Source organism: Panthera uncia, chromosome E1 (genome assembly GCF_023721935.1).
Source record: "Panthera uncia isolate 11264 chromosome E1, Puncia_PCG_1.0, whole genome shotgun sequence".
Lineage (NCBI taxonomy): Eukaryota > Metazoa > Chordata > Mammalia > Carnivora > Felidae > Panthera > Panthera uncia.
Window position 1 is genome coordinate 2,324,089 of NC_064814.1, and position 18,505 is coordinate 2,342,593.

The window sequence follows — 18,505 nt, forward strand, 5'->3', positions numbered from 1 at the left end:
TATTTTATGTTTAGTTTTAGTTTTTTAAATTATTATTATTTTTTTAATCTTTATTTTTGAGAGAGAGAGAGAGAAAGAGACACAGCACAAGCAGGGGAGGGGCAGAGAGAGAGGGAGACACAGAAACCAAAGCAACTCCAGGCTCCGAGCTGTCAGCACAGAGCCCGACGCGGGGCTCGAATTCATAAACCGTGAGATCATGACCTGAGCCAAGGTCAGATGCTTAACCGACTGAGCCACCCAGGCGCCCCTAAAAGCGTCCGTTAATTTTAAAATGTAATTTTAAAGTTACAAATGTAATCTTTCCAAGTGAGTAGCTTTCAACAAGGCTCATGAACCGCGCCCCCCCCCCCCCCATCAACGACCTTGTTTCATGCACACAACAGCACTGACAGGCAAGACTCTGATGTAACAGAGACGCCAAATCCTCCAACTGGGATTTTTTTGTCCCAAATCCAGTGCCCTTGCCCTACATCTGAATCTAATGACTTACACATAAACTTGAATACGACATTTTTTGGGCAATACGTATCTCCCCCTCTCTGACCACAGAACACTCGGGGCGTGGGGGGGGGGGCAAAGAAACAGACGGTATTTATTTTGTTGTGAAAAGTCAGCATCGGCTTCGACGTGGACGCTGATCTCAGAACAGAGAGTGGTTTTTAGAGCCAGACACACTTCGGTTTGGACTTTAGTTCTTGGTATTTATGTTGGAGACCTCTGGTGAGTCACACTACAAGCCCCCCGCCTCGGCTTCCTCGCCTGAAGAACGGGGATCTTTCGGGACTGTTGCAAGGACCCTACGCTGGCAGTGAAGCTGGGGCATGGCGGGCACCCAGGGAACGGGGGCCACAGAGCAGGATACCCTGGATCCTCCTGGGTTCCTCCCTCCCGTCCCTCCCGTCTGCTTCCCTGGTCGAACATCAACCCGCCCGAGTATCAGGTCTAATACTCTGTCCCCCACCCCGGGGCTCAGGAAGACACAAGCACACGGGACAGACACACCTGCACCCCCCACGGACATACCGTATAACTTGAAGAGATGCTTGATGTCCGGCCACGTGAGCAGGTGCATTAACACCCCATCCATATCATCCACGGCTTGCCTGTTGCTCCTTGGCCAGGACTTGGTGATCACAGCCGACACGAGACTGCCAAATTTCCGCAGGTCGTGATGGGAGATTCTTTCAAGAATGCTGGTCTGAGACTGAACAAAGAGAGGGAAATGCGGGAGGTTTTTCGGGAGGGTTTGCCTTCGAAGGATGTAAATAAACCGCTCGTTCAATAGCATTCCAGAAATCCTCTGTGGTTTACAAAGCCTCAAAAAAAAAAAGAGAAGAAAATACTTCCCTTTTCTTAGGGCATTTCTGTTTCCCTGCATGCCGTGTCCTCACCTGACAAACATCAGAGACGCAGAAACAGAGGCAAAAAATACACACAGACGCACCTGCACGTCACAACCCGTTTCCTCGGGCTCACGGCAGCCTGCTGCGGGTTTCCTGGACTTACCAGGAAGGAGGCCAAACGTAGTATGAGAAAGCTGTTAATACGCATACCCTGTCCTAAACCATGATTCTCAACTGTAATACGTTCAGCATATACTTTTTAATCCTCCTTCCGATTCCCCACGGAGAGATGGAACATCCTCCTTCTTCAGGTTCAAAGTCTTTATAAAAAGTTTCGGTAATTGGGAAAAAAGCAGGGATTCATTTACAATAGCTACTTTTTGATATTTAAAAGGATGAAGCAAAGCCGTATCCAACAACATATAAAAAGGATTATACACCATGACCAAGTGGGATTTATCCCGGGGGTGAAAGGTTGGTTTAACACAGAACATTTATGGGTTTTTTTTTAATGTTTATTTATTTTTGAGAGACAGAGAGAGAGCATGAGCGAGGGAGGGGCAGAGAGAGAGAGGGTGACACAGAATCCAAAGCAGGCTCCAGGCTCCGAGCTGTCAGCACAGAGCGTGACATGGGGCTAGAACTCACAAACCGCGAGTTCATGACCTGAGCTGAAGTCGGATGCTCAAATAACTAAGCCACCCAGGCGCCCCTGTTTTCGTGTTTTTTTTTTTTAAGTTTTATTTACTTTTGAGAGTGAGAGAGCGAGAGCAAGCAGGGGAGGGGCAGAAAGGGAGAGAGAGAGAATCCCAAGCAGGTTCTGGGATATCAGCACAGAGCCAGATGTGGGGCTCGAACTCCCCAACCATGAGATTATAACCCGAGGCTGAAATCAAGATTCAGAGGCTTAATCGACTGAGCCACACAGGTGCCCCAAAGATCTGTGCTTTTTTGTAAGTTTATTTATTTATTTTGAATGAGAGAGAGAGAGAAAGAGAGAGAGAGAGAAAGAGAGGCAGAGAGAGAGAATCCCAAGCAGGCTCTGAGCTGTCAGTGCAAAGCCCCATATGGGGCTCAAACTCACGAATGGGGAGACCATGACCTGAGCTTAAGTTGGACACTCAACCAACTGAGCCACCCAGATGCCCCATAACACGGAACATTTGTTAATGTGATACATCGTATCCAGAGAAAACAAATCACACAGTCGTCTCAGCAGACACAGAAAGCATTCAGACATCCAATGCCTTTCCATGATAAAAACTCTCAACTAGAAGGAATGTCCTCAAGCTGACGAAAGGCGTCTCTGAAAAGTCCACAGCCGACAACACGCTCAGGGGCACAAGACTGAGGGCGTCCCCGCTGAGATGAGAAGTAAGGCACGTCTGCACTGGGGGCTCTAATCACACCAATGAAGGGAGAACAAGATCTAAGGCATCCAGATTGCAAAGGAAAAAGGAAAAAGATTTCTCTCTGCATACGATGTGATTTTATGTACAGAAAGCCCTAAGCTCACCCACACACAGAGTGGGAGAGGCTGTTCCGAAGGGGCGAGGTGGGGCAGAATCTCTTCCCACTTTGCAGAAAAAACCCTACGTGAGTTGACAGAATCTTTCCAAACTCATCGTCTTCTTCCGTAAATGTTCTGCCAGCCTTTGGGGTCTCTTACTGCACACGAGCTAAGCAAGTGTGAGCAGGTGGTAAAACCAGCCAGCAGCAGCCGGGGCGCCTGGCTGGCTCAGTCGGTTAAGCGTCCGGCTCTTGGTTTCAGCTCAGGTCATGATCTCATGGTTTGTGGGTTCGAGCCCCACATCAAGATTTGTGCCGACAGCATGGAGCCTGCTTGGGATTCTCTCTCTCTTCTCTCTACCCCTCCCCTGCTCATGCGCGCGCGCTCTCTCTCTCAAAATAAACTTACCAAAAAAAAATTAAAAACAAAAAAACAAAACAAACAGAAGACAATCCAGCAGCAATGAGAAGGACGTACAGGCACAGCACTGGATTGCTCGATTCAGGGTCACCCGTGAGGGGTGCGTTAGCTGTGGCAGCAGGAGGCTGAGCGGCCTCTCGGGGTCAAGGGTACTGAATTTCAGGACCCTCCCTCTAGGCTAGAAGGGGGATGCCCGGTGCCCATGTCTGCACTGGCAGCCGGGGCTCAGAACCAGCGGGCACTGAACGGCCCCGAGCTGATGATGTCAGAGGACCGCCGTGAACCCAAACGCGTTTCCCACGCGGTGAGAGGCTGTTCACCTGGCAGGCCGTGCTCACTGCTTCAATGACACACTTCTCGAAGCATCTCGACACGCTGTCTTCTAACCCCATGGCATCCCAGTGGGTGCTGCAGAAGGCAGAGATCTGGACGAGAGGCCTCTCCTGCAACACAGGGCGATGGTGTGAGAGCTTTGGGGCTGCGCTCTGATACTCTGCAATAAAAGCACCCCGATTGTCCTACTTCCCCATACTGCATGGGGTCTCCAGAGTTTACTTCACACCCCACCCCGACCGTGTCCCCTGGTCCCGCCAACTGGAGCCATTAGACACACGAGGCTGCGATGCAGCGTCTCTCTTCCCGCTTTGCAGAAAAAGCCCCTGGCCCAGCCGCTTGCAGAAGCAGGGAGACTCTGAAAAATAAGCGATTCCCCCTTGCTTCCAACTTCCTAAAAAGACCCCTGAGACCGTGGCGTATAAAACTCTATCATGTAAAGGGGCGCCTGGGTGGCTCAGTGGGTTAAGCGGTTAAGCCCCATGTCAGGCTCGGTGCTGACAGCTCAGAGCCTGGAGCCTGTTTCCGATTCTGTGTCTCCCTCTCTCTCTGCCCCTCCCCTGTTCATGCTCTGTCTCTCTCTGTCTCAAAAATAAATAAACGTTAAACTCTATCATGTAAAAACGAGTCCTGATTTTCCTAGGGTCAGAGGCTTTAATTAAAAATAAAGACATGGGGGCGCCTGGGTAGCTCAGTTCGTTGAGCGTCCGACTCTTGATTTCAGCTCAGGTCATGATCCCAGGGTCATGGGATCGAGCTCCACGCAGGGCGCAGAGCTAAGCATGAAGCTTGCTTGAGATTCTCCCTCCCTCTCCCTCCTTCCCTCTCCCCTGCTTGCATTCTGTCTCTAAAATAAAAAAGGAAAAGAAATGAAAACATTTTTGTTTCCCCATTTTTGCCACTGGAGTTAGTAAGCAATCTGTCCCATTAGTAAGCAATCTGCACATGGGAGGGCTTTGCTCCATAAACCCAGGGTTTCCCTGGAGGCAAGACCCTTTCCCTCATTCTTCTCTGGAATATCACCTTTGGTCAAACTATTAAGGCTGGATCAAAAATGCAAGGTCAGGGGTGCCTGGGTGGCTCAGTCGGTTAAGCGTCCGGCTTCAACTCAGGTCATGATCTCGTGGTTCATGGGTTCAATCCCCTCATCGGGCTCTGTGCTGACAGCTCGGAACCTGGAGCCCGTTTCAGATTCTGTGCCTCCCTCTCTCTCTGCCCCTCCCCTGCCCTCTTTCTCTCTCCCTCTCTCTCTGCCCCTCCCCTGCCCTCTTTCTGTCTCTCTCTCTAAAATAAATAAACATTTAACAAAATTTTTTAAATGCAAGGTCATGTCTACCCCACGCCCCTTACACACCAGGACTACCCATGAAATGCACCGTTCCGTATCTACAGGATGTTACGAATGGTCTGGCTTCATCAACGTGCTCCTGAAAAGAACACCCCGACTTCTGCTACCTGTTTGATTCTTCCTTCCAGGTCCCCCATCAACGACTCCTTCCAGCCATACTCCGCGGGGAAGTTTATTTCCACCAGCCGCCTCCAGACCTGCAAAAGCCCTCATGTCAGTGACAGCCGCAGGACAACTAAGGGCCACGATGAATTCTACGAGAAAGGAAAGACTGTTATGGCAGCTCCAGGGGCACGGGACACCTGGGTTGTGACCGCGTCTCTGTCACCGTGTCAGTGGCGAGGCAGGGCAGCCATCCTCGTCCCGGTCTTTGGAAAGGAAGGGCTTCGACAGGACCAGGCAGCCGGGATGCTCCTCCTACCGTGTAGCTGGTCTCTATGCTGAACGTATCTGTCTCCTATTCTAGCTCGAGAAACTCCGAACATAAAACAAAAGTTGCAGGAACGGCCCGGTGAGACCCCTGTTGCTTCAACTGGATTCCCCAGTTGTTGGTATTTAACAGCTGCTTTCTCAGTCTCCTTCGTGAAGCGTTTTCTCTGCAGAACCACAGGGAGAGAAGGTGCAGGCTCCGCGCCACGTGGTCCTCTAAATACGTGGGAAGGAATCTCCTGGCATCGTGGCCCTTCTGCCGCACGATCACGGTGCACGCGTCACGCTCAGGGCGGTTGGTGTTGGCGGGACCCTGTCCCCTGACGGGGGTGATGGGGAGGCCGTCCATTCTTCTGTCTGTAGACTGTCTCTCGATCTGACTTGACTCCTAATTCTCCCATGAGGACAAGCAGATCCCCGACACCCCGCTTCCTAACGCTCACACCCACTGAGTTCAGCACTCGTGGATGAAACCTGAGGGAGTCCACGATCACCGCCGTGTTACAGATGAAGGTTGTGACCACGCGGTTTTCTCCACCTTCGTTGGCTGCATTCTCCAATAAAATGAGGAACTTCTCTTTCTCTCCCCACCCCCTTTCTGTTTCTGTAAACATGTTTCAAGGATTAGTGAGCTGTCTGTTGTCCAGTCCCGGCATTACTCGTCCGGATGACCAAATTGTCCCAGTTTCGGCTAGTAGTCCCTCCGGACGACCTTCTGTTTCCTTTTTTCTAGAAACGTGGAATGACTCTAGATTTACAGAAATATCGCAAAGATGCGACGGAGTGCCCACGTACGGCCAACTCGTGTTCCCCTTGAGTTCATGCCTTACTCGGGCACAGTACGGCTGCCAAAGCTCGGAAACGGTGTCACCGGGTGCCAGGAGCTAAACGAGCGACTGTCCCGGGAGCTGGTCTGGGACGCTGGCCTGCCACGAGCCCCGCCACGAGCCCTGTCTACCACAGGGGTGTCAGGCCGTGGGGCCAGCTGTCCTGCCTGAAGCCCAGGTTTCTTTTAGTGGGGATGGTAAAGCCAGGCCTGGGGGTGCTCACGACGCTCAGGGGCCTGGCCGGCACGACTTCCAGGCCTTTCAGTGGAGAGAGCTGGGAGCCCCTCCAGCCCTCCAGGTCACGAGCTCACAGCAATGCCACGGGCCCCTGGCCCTCTGCCACGTCTGCTTCTCCACAGTGAGAAAGACGCCTGCCTTCCGAATCCCTGTGCCCGGTGCTCAAACAGACAGCTCCAGAAGCGCTCCGCCCGTCCCACTACCAACAACGAAATTTCTAAATAAAGCTCAAGATTGACATGCGTTTTCTTCATTTTGACCTCAGACTCTGTCCCTCCGAGGGTGAGTGATAGGACTTCTGTGCTCCAGGCATTTGGACTGATGCCCCCTTCCGTGTGGAGAAAGGGTTAAGTCTGAGACGTACGAGCATCACCAGCCCTGTTCACGCACAGGGTCAGCTGTGTGATTTTTACCACTATCCCGTTCAAGTGTCCTGGGAGGCAAGCACCTGCTGAAATCTGGGTCGAGGGGGTTAAGGGGGCCATCCGGTTGGGTGGCTCATCCCTTCTCTACCGCTGCATCCTGGCAGCTGGCTAGTCTTCAAGAACACAGCCCGGTTCGCCCGCTGTGGGGCTCTGATGGGGAGTTCTTGGGGCTGGGCTGCCCGCATTTCGGTCCACTCTCTCGTCATGTCCCCCAACCCCGTCACCTCTTCTGTGAGACGGGGCTAACAGCCACACCTGCCTCAGAGTAGATGTTCGGCTACATTTTAATCAGTGTTATCTTACCATTATTAATCACTGCATTTAACTGAGAATCCTCTCGTGTTGATGGACCACAAGCCAGGCTTCACTCATTCTTAACGCTTGGGGGATTATTCTGCCCACTTTCCCCTTCAAGTAACTCTTGCCTTTTCCTGCCTTTTCCAGCCAAACCGCCTGCCAGCGTCCTTGCTGAAAGGGAGCCCTCTCCCCACAGGCCCCGCGTCTCAGCACCTTCCCCCGGGGCCTGAGGCGGGGGGGGGGGGGCATGGCGGACCCCACCAGGTGGACTGTGGGCAGCACGACCAGCCCTGGCTGTGCATCCTGGGGACAGAGCACGGGGCAGCGTGCCGCGTCAGTGCCTTGGCCCCACACAGCTCACCTTGATTTCCTCCCGGTATCTGAACGTGACCTGCGACCAGTAGATGAAGAACATGCTCTCCTGAAAAATGCTCTGAAGCCAAGCTCTGGTCTTGGCGACCGTCCCCTGGAAGACCGTTTTCACGGAGTTCTTCTTCCCTGTCTCCTTTCCTGGGCCTTCAGCTGAATCCGGCTGCTGAGGGAGAGAGAGGGAGCGTAAGGGTCCCCGCACCGTGACTCGGGACATTCTGGAGACGCCACTCCCCCTTCCCGACCCGCGGCAGGTGCTCGAGAACCAGCCACATCAGAGTCACATAAGCGCGTTCGAGACCTCAGCCTCGCCTACGTTTCAAGGCGCTTCGATTTCGTGGGACTCTGTGGCTTTGCTCTGCGAGTGGGCGGCTCGGGCAAAGCAGAGGGCTTGGGAAGGATAAGCCTTCTGTCCCTGTGAACCCCCCCCCCCCCAGTGCAGCGACAGCACGGGGGGACTCCGCCTTACCAGTGAGCAGGCCACACCAGGCCGCCTTCTCCAGACTGGCTGGGAGAGGACGTGCCCCAGTGGCAGAGCCTCCAGCAGCCCAGAGATGCCCCCACTGGTGCACCATGCAGACCCCTGCTCCTTGGACAGAGGTAAACCCGAGGCCGCTTCCGTCCACACTTTTTTCCCATGAGGTTTCCCCTACTCCGAAAAATCCTTTCTCCCTGGGGTCGGGCTCTGGCCCTGGGGTCACGGGCCCTGGCCCTGGGGTCACGGGCTCTGGCCCTGGGGTCACGGGCTCTGACGCTGGGGTCCGGGCTCTGGTGCTGCCTCCCCCCGACGTGGACATCTACCATGAAGCAGATGGGCAAAGAGCCTCACCTCAGCAGGGGCCATGCCCCGAAGCCCCAGGAAGGCCCTCCCAGCTCAGCACTAGCCTCTGTGCTTCGGCAGTGCCCCGCAAGGTCAGTATAAGTGTCAGGACCCACACCTGGATCAGCTGTCACTCCGCCCTCCGGGGGGCTCCCTGAGAGCCACCACATGCCCCCCCCCCCCCCTGCCCGGTGGCCAAGCAGATTGGGTTCCTGCCCTGCAAGCTGATGCTGTGGAGGAGCTGGCAACGGCTCACAGACAGACAGACAGACAGGCAAGCATCTGCTCGCTAAGCACGTAGGTGCCTAGTGGGGAAAATGCCAGGTGTTCTCTGGGCACATGAAGGGGACTGTACCCAGCCTAGGGCAGGAGGGGGCTCTGTCCGTAAAGACGGGGGCAGGGGGAGGAGGCCCACCAGGCCAGCGCCAGATCAGTGGATGCCAAGTGGGCGCCATGGTTCTCAGCTGAAAATTGGGACACGCCCGCCCTTGCCTGAAATCCCCGAATGGCACAGCACCTTCTAGAACAATCCAGAAGCTCAAGCACGGTGTGCCTGCCCTGTGATCTGGCCTTCTCTACACCTTGGCTGCATCTCCAGCCACACTCCACTCCCCGCGGGCCCTTGAGAACAGCGAGGTTCCTCCTCCCCGACCCTGGGGGGCTCTTCACTCCTCCTAGGAACCCCGGCCCTGCCCTCGGTTCCCACGGCACCTTACGGACACTCCAGCCTACCGCCTGTCACCTGTGTCACACTTACACGTTCCCTGGGGGGCCCCCACGAGGCCCCCTTCTCTTTTCCATCACCTACACTGGGCACAGGGCCGGGCAGAGACGGGCAGGACGTGGACAGCCCAAGGCCGAGCACTAGTCTGAAGCATTCCCACACTCCTGGCCTTTCTGCATCTGGTGTCCCATCAATGCACTTAACCCCCTGTGTCAGGACCCACCCAAAAGCTTGTTAAAAACTGATCATACACTTTTCAGTTCAGTTTTGCTAGGCTTTTTGTTTCTATGGCTGATGTAGAATGTTTTCACCATATTGTAGATTACACTGGTCTTAGAGTCCAACCACCACGTAAGAGCTTTTTCTGCGGGAAAACGTATATACGTATTTTCACGTACATTTATGGAAGTGGACACCTGCCCGTGATTAAAGTTTAAACAACAGCAGAATCATCTTACCAACGTTTATTTTAAAATGTGTCTCAGGGGGCGCCTGGGTGGCTCAGTCAGTTGAGCGGCCGACTTCGGCTCAGGTCACGATCTCACAGTCCGTGAGTTCGAGCCCCGCGTCGGGCTCTGTGCTGACCGCTCAGAGCCTGGAGCCTGTTTCAGATTCTGTGTCTCCCTCTCTCTCTGACCCTCCCCCGTTCATGCTCTGTCTCTCTCTGTCTCAAAAATAAATAAACGTTAAAAAAAAAAATAATAAATTTAAAAAAATAAATAAATAAAAAATAAAATGTGTCTCAGGTATTTGAAAAAAGAAAAATTAAAAGAATAAAGTCAAAACACACGCGGAATTCTTTCACGTCGCTAACGTCCCAGCTCTGGCTCCTACTCTGGTTAGCAAGCAAACGGTCAGTCTAAACGTAAAGTCTCATATCCCCTGCAGGGTGATGCCCAGGATCTCAAGTGTACTAAGAGTACAACGCAGAGAAAGGAAGAAAGGTCTGCCACAAGCAGGGACGGGTGTGAGTCCCAGACATGCAGGGGTGAGTGAAGCAAGCAGGCACATGAAGCAGAGTGTGCGAAGATGGGCAAAGCTCATCTTGGGCGGCAGGAAACAGAAGAGGGTTCCCTTTGGGAGGCGTGCAGCAGGAGAGGGGACAGGGCGCCGGGGTCTCCCTACAGCTCGATCCTGGAGGGGGCGCAAGGGCGCGCACCTGTGTGCAGAGGCGTGGAGGTGTGCATGTTGGGTGCGTGCACTTGGCCGCTGTAGTTAGGTACTAGTGTGCAGGAAACGAGGTCGAGTGGGAAAGACCACGCCCGGACGTGCGTTCTGGGCACACATCCGCACCGCTCTGGAGTTAACCCCTGCACTGCCTGCCTCCTTCCCTCCCTCCAGTGGAAGCTCGCGGAGGGTAAGGGTGCAGACGCCGGCTCACCAAAACATCCTCAGTGCACAGAACAGAACCCGGCACAGGGCAGGTGCCCAACATACATTCTGAGGACGCTGTCACCCATTCTGTGGCCCTCTAGCAATCCTAGAGCCAGCCGATCTCCCTCCTGGAATTGAGGCCGCTCGAAATTCCAGTTATCGTGGGTGCGACACTGTGTGTGTGGGGTCCACTTACCACTAGAGATTTAAGTACAATAATTCTGCGAACAATCTCGGCAGATAAGGCAGGCAGCTCATAAAACTTTGGGTCTTTTGTGATTCTGCAGATAGTTTCGTGAAGTTTCAGGCACACAGTCAAGTAGGACTGTACCAAGGGCTCCTCAAGAATCCTACCCCGCAAAGAGTTAAGAGAAATCATTGAAGTAATTTAGGAGAAATGAGACAACAGTACCCGTTAACCATGGTGCGTTCCTTCCCTTCCAAATCCCTACGAGTAAGGCAAAAAAAAGCTAGGGACGTGTGTCACCGCAGATTAAGGTACTACGTAAATTTGAAACAAAAATCAGAAAGGTACAGGGAGAGAGGGAGTGAAGACAGTGGAAAAACAGGTGCGGTGCATGGGGTCTCTTCCAGCTCTGTGGGGACCGGGCCCCGTCGTCCCTGGCTGGCACATGGCCAGAGCCAACGGGGGCGAGGCGCAGCAGGGGGCATGAGAGAGGCACTGTGAGGGTGCTTCTGTGGCTGGCTCGGGGGCGGTCCTGGGGCCACTGGGGCTTGACATTAATGGCGATCCGACGCCCCCACCCTGAACACCCTAAGAATCCAGGGGAGGCGGTAGCGCAAGTGTCCCGAGAATTCAGGAAACACCTGACCCCCCACGTGTGTGTTTCCGTGTGGCGCCCCCTCGCGGTGTCAGAGGTCATACACATTTGTAGGAGCATGTGGTCACTATGCGAGGCCGTCCTCGATTTTTGTTTTCAGCTGGCCTGACTTGCAAGAAACCATGCAGAGACCAGACGTCAAAGAAATGCGGAACACGAGCATGGATATGCAATGCGGTGATCGTTTGGATACGGATGGAAGACAATGTGTGGGAGAAAAGAGCACCGACAGCTCAAAAAGGTGGTGGGTGAGGACCTTCTGATCCCGCGGTCAGTGGGGGGGGTGACCTCGTGCAGGAGAAAGTCCGCATTTCGCTTTTTTTACTTACCTGTCCTGATAAATGTCCAGGAGGTGAAGCAACATTTGAAACGTATTCTCGGTGTTCTGGGGTGGCCAAGAAAAAGAAAAAAAAAAACACAGGAGAGTCAAAGTGATGCCACCACGTTCGCGAAAACAGAACCCAGAAAACCCGCCGTGAACAGAGCAGAACGATGGATTCCTTCCTTTCTTTCTACCAACGGGTTTTAAGGTACTCGAGAACCAATTTTCTATCGTCTCACGAGGGAAATTCAGGATTTAAAAGTGGACCATTTCCCGCGCCCCCCAAAACGGGACAGGAGGGAGCAGCCGTGACGGAGCGGCACGCGGGGGAGCCCCGACCCCGTCCGCCCGCCCGTACTGCACAGCCTGAACGCCTCCCGGCCGTGGCTTTCGGGAACTCTCCGGAAGCAGAGGAACTGCCATCAGAGCGGCCCCATAGCCCTGGCAAAGAGCCACCCCACCCAGGCCTCTGGCTTCTAAGTGTTTCGTCCTGCCAGGACCGCAGAAAAGAAGGATCCCAGGCTCTGAACGTCTCGCTTCTGATCTGCTTTTGCTAAGCGTCTCAAGAGCCTGCTCTGGACAACAGACCTCGAAGTCGCTGAAGGAGACTTTTGTAAGCCTTTGAAGCCGGTACCACGTCCCCAGGAGGCAGTCCAGGACACAAGTGGGGAAGACGCTCAGATGGTCCATGAAGTTCTCCATATAGTGAACCAGGTTGCGCAGGGGCAGCAGACTGAACCAGGACCGGAAGAGATACTCATCTACGTTCAGCAAATGCCTTTCCTCTCCCATGAGCTGAACTAAGTGACTCCTGTAGGGACAGAGAAGGAGCAGCAGTGAGATCAGCAAACACAGACGGAGTTAAGTAATGTCAGAAGAGACTTATAAAGTCCAAACTTCAAAAATAATTTAAACGTCGGGGCGCCTGGGTGGCTCAGTCAGTGAAGCGTCCGACTTTGGCTCAGGTCATGATCACGCGGTTCGCGAGTTGGAGCCCCGCGTCGGGCTCTGTGCTGACAGCTCAGAGCCTGGAGCCTGCTTCGGATTCTGTGTCTCCTTCTCTCTCTGCCCCTCCCTCCCTCGCTCAAGCTCGCTCTCTCTCTCTCTCAAAAATAAACACTAAAAAAAAGAAAAGAATTCACCAAAGCGGATGAAAGTTGAAGATACGACGCTGAGTGAAACCAGCCCGTCTCCAAAGGACAAACATGCTGATTCCACTGACGAGAGGTCCCTGGCGTGTGCAAATGCACGGAGACAGACAGCACGACGGGCCTTACCAGGTGCGGGCAGGGGAAACAGAGTCGTTGCCTAACAGGGACAGAGTTTCAACGTGGGAACAAGGAGAAAGCTCTGGCCGGGGCGGCACACCCGTGTGAGTTTGGGGGATGCCGCTGACCTACGCTGAAAATGATTAAAAAGCCAAATTATAGGACGTGTCTCTTCTTACCACGGCAAGAAATTGCACTAAGAATTAAGCATTGTTTCCAGCTTTATGGAGCTGTAAGTGGCTTAGAGCCCTTGCGTGCCAGGTGTGGAGTGTGTTGATTTGACACCTTTATACACTGACCGCCTTCGCTCTACCCAGCACCTGCATCAAGTCCCATAGTTACGATTTCTTTGTTGTGCTGAGAACAGTGAAGATCTACTCTCTTAGCGACACGGAAGCCTGTCTAATACACTCCTCCCAACTACGCTCACCAGGCCGTAGAGCGGGCTCCCAAAACTTCTTCATCTTCTACCCGGAAATTTGTGTGTGTGTGTGTGTGTGTGACTGGGCGTATCTCCCAACTTTTTTATCCGCTCATCGGTGGGCACTAGGCTGTCCCCACGCCGTGGCTATTGTGAATATTGCTGGAGTGGACATGGGGGCACACGTGTGTCTCTGAGATCCTGATGTCGTCTCCGTGGGGCAGACGCCCACAAGTGAGACTGTGGGATCATATGGTGGTTCCACTGTCAACTTTTTTTTTTTAATTTCTTTTTTTAATGTTTATTTTTGAGAGACAGAGACAGAGACAGAGCATGAGTGGGGGAGGGCCAAGGGAGAGGGAGACACAGAATCCGAAGCAGGCTCCAGGCTCTGAGCCGTCAGCACAGAGCCCGACGCGGGGCTCGAACTCACAAACCGCGACATCGTGACCTGAGCCGAAGTCGGACGCCCAGCCGACTACTGAGCCCCCCAGGCGCCCCCTCCACCGTCAACTTTTTAAGGAACCTCCATACTGTCTTCTACAGGGGCTGCAGCGACTTACGGATGAAGCATCTTGATGAGCGAGTAAGTAAATGCTCCACATCAAACAGTCCAAGTGGACCCAGTGAAGGTCCTTAAATCATGACATTATACGGTGACACTGTACTGGAGACACCCCAGAAGGGGACAGCTGGAAGGCACATAAAGCCAGGTGCCACAGAAGTCACAGAAGGGTTACAAAGAATATCTGATAAAGGTTCGTGACCCACTAAAGGCCGTGTCTGCCTGAAAGACAAGATCTTTAAGACCAAGGCTGGTGTCTGTCATTTTCCATTGTTAACAACTGAATTTCTTCTAGACAGTTTATACACCACTGAAGGGTATTTAAAATACATACAATTAATCTTTTTTTTAAAAGCTTTTTCATGTTTATTTTAAGAGAGCACACCAGCAAACATGCTCCAGGGGGAGAGAGACAGAGAGAGAGAATCCTAAGCAGGCTCCGAGCTGTCAGCGGGGAGCCCGACGTGGGTCTCGATCCCATGCACCGTGAGGTCACGACCTAAGCAGGAGCCAAGAGTTGGACGCTTACCCGACTGAACCACGCAGGCGCCCCCGAAGAAGTCATTTTAAAAGAAGTGTTGCCCGAAGCAGGAATGTGTGCACGGGGGAGCCTATCGAAGGTTCTAGAAGCACAGCTGTCATCCCAAGACTTACAGACACAAGTGTGGCTCTCCAACTTACCGATCTGCCTTTTTTTCCCGGAACTCCGAGAAGGGGATTCCTTCCAGGGCCGCCCAGGTGTCTTCAGGCTGTATCCTGGAGTCCTTTCCTTGAGGGGTTGGTGCCACGCAGTGGTGCAGGACAGGCAGGGTGAGCACCCAGAGGTCGACCGTCTTCTCTATGCACTGTCGGCAAAGGTTGACCAGGAATACCCGCCACCTGGGAAGGGAACAGAGAGCCCACAGCGAGCTGAGGATGGCCAGTGGCTTGCCCTGGGGGGTCTCATGACCCCTCGCACGAGAAGCAGGAGAACACAGGGGTGGCCGAGAAGAGCGACCAGCCCCGGGAGAAATATGGTTGCCAGGGACGTAGGGGCTCACCCTTGGCACCCACCCATCCCGGCATCAGGCTCTCGCTGAAGCCCCGTAGCGACCGACCATCCTCCCTGACAGTGGAGGGAACAGAGGTTTGGGAAAGCTGCGTGATCTGTGAGCCCAGACCCTCCGGCTACAGTAAATCCAGATACAGAGCCATATAAAGCCGCTCTGTAAGCGCAAGGAGAAACGTGCAAACGATACAGGGCACACTCCCTACGGTCGCAAGATACTGATGCTGGCCGGCTCTTTGAGCTTTGCCCTTGCACAAACTTTGTACGTGTGTCACCAACGCCCGGCTCTTAAAACACGCAAAGCTGCGCTGGGTAGCTCAAGTCTGTAAAACCGAGAAGCAGATGTCCTGATAAGACGCATCGTTCAAGGAAGCCCACCTTCCGTTCCCCGCAAGCTCCATGCGCAGAGCCGCGGAGAAGACCTTGCAGGAGCGCTCTGTAATCGAGGGCACCGAGGTGGCCCCCGCCACCCAGGGAGAAGCAAGCTCCTTCGGGCCAGGCCGGAGCCTCCACACCGAGAGCACCCTTGGCCCAGCACAGCGGACCCTTGTGTGTCCGAAACTGAACATGTGGCCACAGAGGCTGCAGGGGGAACACCCCCGTCGCTTCCGCAGACGCCCTTGAGGCGAGCCCTGCAGTCAATCTTCGAACCCCAACCTCTCAAACACATGCATGCAGGGCTGATAAAGGAAATTCTCAAGTTTCCGTGCTCGTGGACACAGCTCCTGGGCTCCCTGGGAAGCTACACGGTGGCATTTACCACGTTCAACATGACTCGGCAAAACTCAAAGGCTGGCCCTGTTTCTGCCCCCAGCACACAATGTTCGTTGGCTTTTAAAGTAAGTAAATAAATAACCAGGGGCGCCTGGAAGGCTCAGTCAGTTAGGCGTCCGACTTCGGTTCGGGTCATGATCTCACAGTTTGTGGGTTCGAGCCCCGCCTCGGGCTCAGTGCTGACAGCTCGGAGCCTGGAGCCTGCTTCGGGTTCTGTGTCTCCCTCTCTCTCTGCCCCTCCCCCGCTAGCACTCTGTCTCTCAAAAATAAATAAACATTAAAAAAAATTTTGCTTTTAAATAACCAGAAAAGAGCATTCTGAACATAAAAATAAGAAAAAAGAGGGGCGCCTGGGTGGCTCAGTCGGTTAAGCGGCCGACTTCGGCTCAGGTCATGATCTCGCGGTCCGTGAGTTCGAGCCCCGCGTCGGGCTCTGTGCTGACAGCTCAGAGCCTGGAGCCTGTGTCAGATTCTGTGTCTCCCTCTCTCTGACCCTCCCCCGTTCATGCTTTGTCTCTCTCTTTCTCAAAAATAAATAAACGTTAAAAAAAAAAAAAATTAAAAAAAAAAAAAAAAAGAAAAAAGAAAAAAGAACACCTCCCGGTTCCCATAAGTCTTGCACATACTAAACACATAAAGTCTGTAACTTTCTGGACTGTCTTGATGATCTGTAACTCTTCATGTAAAAAAACACACATACCCCTATACCACATTCCTTCCTGGGGGCACACGTGCTCTCGTGGCGGAACGTGGCTCGAATAAAATGCTTTCCCTCTTTTGTTTTTCTAAGATTTTATTTTTAAAGAAACCCTGCACCCAATGTGGGGCTCGAACTCACAAACCCGAGATCAAGGCTCCACAGACTGAACCAGGCAGGCGCCCCGTTTCCTTTTAATTTGAAAAAAAGTCTCATTTGGGTCGACAGTAAGGTGTGATACACCAGAAAGCTTCTCAAAAGCAAGATATTCCAGGGGCGCCTGGGTGGCTCGGTCGGTTGAGCGTCCGACTTCGGCTCAGGTCATGATCTTGCCGCTTGTGAGTTCGAGCCCCGCGTAGGGCTCTGTGCTGACGGCTCAGGGCCTGGAGCCTCTTCAGGTTCTCTGTCTTTCTCTCTCTCTGCCCCTCCCTCGCTCACACTCTGTCTCTCTCTGTCTCTCAAAAATAAACAAACATTAAAAAAAAAATAATAAAAAAAAAAAAGCAAGATATTCCAGTAGAAAAGTAATAAAAGTGAAGACAATACATATGAGGAAAAAGTCTAGACAAATAAACACTGAAGTGACGGATGTGTAAAATCACGGGCAGTCTTTCTTTCCTGGACACACACCTACACACCCAGGCGCACCCACACACCCGCACGCACACACACAATACCTCAGACGTGTTTCAAAAATGTGGCTGAGGTCACGGTGAAGGTCGCCAGGCGAACAGGCGGGCAAAGAAAGGAGGTTACAGAGCCAGGCCAGGTCACCCTCCAGCATGGGTAAGTCAAATGTTTCCACCGAAAACAGGAGGATCAGTCCCATTCTCAGTCTGCTCCTCACTGGGTGGTCTTCAGGCCGAAGGTCCCCGCTTCTTTCCAGAAATGGCTCGGACCGCTTTTTCAAATACCACCACAGGTTTTTCTTCACCTGACCCCAGGAGGGAAGGAAGACATAACTGTGGGGCTGTGGGTGTCAGGGGTGTGAAAGCCGCCCCATCATCGCCCTCTGTTCCATGCCACCTGGGCGGGGGGCCAAGGCCTATGAAGGGCGTGCACAGCCCCATGGAGGGGTGACCCCACTGCCCTGCCTCCTCACCAGACCCTGGGCACCCCCACTTCCCCGGGCCTTTGATGGGAGCCACCACCAAGGGTGCAGTCCCGAACCCTGCATGGGGGAGGGGCCCCCCACGCTTACAAGGTCCCAACTGTCATCTCAGGCATGGCCGCAGGTCTGTCTCAAAACTGCCAGGGCCCTCCCACAACGCGGGGGGTGGGGGGACGGGTGATGGAGAAGGGTTCCCACTCCTTCTTTCCACTCTGCCAGAGGCCAGGTGAGGAGGGGGTGCTAGGCTAGGCGTGGAGGAGGGGTGGGGCCAGAGGCGGGGGAGGGGTAGGGCCAGCACAGGAGGTGGGGCCGGGTGTGGCGAAGGGGTGGGGCCAGGTGAGGAGGAGGGGTGGGGCCAGAGGGGGAGGAGGGGTGGGGCCAGGTGAGGAGGGGCGGGGCCAGTGCAGGAGGTGGGGCCAGGCGGGGAGGAGGGGTGGGGCCAGGAGGGGCAGAGCCAGGTGTGGAGGAAGGGTGGGGCCAGGCCGGGAAGTGGAGGGGGTGAAGGAGGAAGAAAATCCCCAGGCAGGGGTGCTTGGAGAGGAGGGAAGTTGAGGTCCTTCTGCCTGCACCTGCTCCTCAGGGCAGCTCGTGGCCAGTAAGAAGTGGGGGAGGGGGGGAGCTGACCGCCCAGAAGGGGAAGACAGCCACTGGGGACACCCCGGACACCTGGTACCTCGTTCTCGTCGTACTGCAGAGCGCTCCAGGGCTGCTCACGGCCTTCGTAGATCATGGGCACTCTCACGACAGAATAAAACTGCTGGAACTGGATAAAAAAGCTGTTTATGTTGATGGCGTCCCAGATCTGCAGGATGCTGAAAATGGTGTCCAGCATGATGGTGGCGGCGATCTGCTTCCCCCTCACCAGCTCCCTCCTTGTGCCGTCTGTCAAATGGTCCATCACCCTCTGAATCAGCCCCGGGGGCTTCATGCAAACTATATCGTCGTACTGGTGCCATTCTAAGAGCAAAAGAAGGAAGACGCTGTGGTGCAGACCGTCC

General features: G+C 53.9%; 1 protein-coding gene across 6 annotated transcripts in view; it reads right to left on the reverse strand.

Moving 5' to 3' along the window:
- Window positions 1-18,505, reverse strand: part of RNF213 (ring finger protein 213) — a 104,381-nt gene that overhangs the window by 59,167 nt on the left and 26,709 nt on the right. For all 6 annotated transcript variants that reach the window (XM_049635538.1, XM_049635539.1, XM_049635537.1 and 3 more), the window contains 10 exons: window positions 18,181-18,464; window positions 17,074-17,330; window positions 14,559-14,756; window positions 12,212-12,434; window positions 11,631-11,686; window positions 10,656-10,809; window positions 7,534-7,707; window positions 5,065-5,154; window positions 3,597-3,719; window positions 1,027-1,207 (listed from right to left, as the gene is read on the reverse strand). In XM_049635538.1, coding sequence (XP_049491495.1) covers window positions 1,027-1,207; window positions 3,597-3,719; window positions 5,065-5,154; window positions 7,534-7,707; window positions 10,656-10,809; window positions 11,631-11,686; window positions 12,212-12,434; window positions 14,559-14,756; window positions 17,074-17,330; window positions 18,181-18,464 — 1,740 coding nt within the window. The remainder of the gene's footprint in view (window positions 1-1,026; window positions 1,208-3,596; window positions 3,720-5,064; window positions 5,155-7,533; window positions 7,708-10,655; window positions 10,810-11,630; window positions 11,687-12,211; window positions 12,435-14,558; window positions 14,757-17,073; window positions 17,331-18,180; window positions 18,465-18,505) is intronic.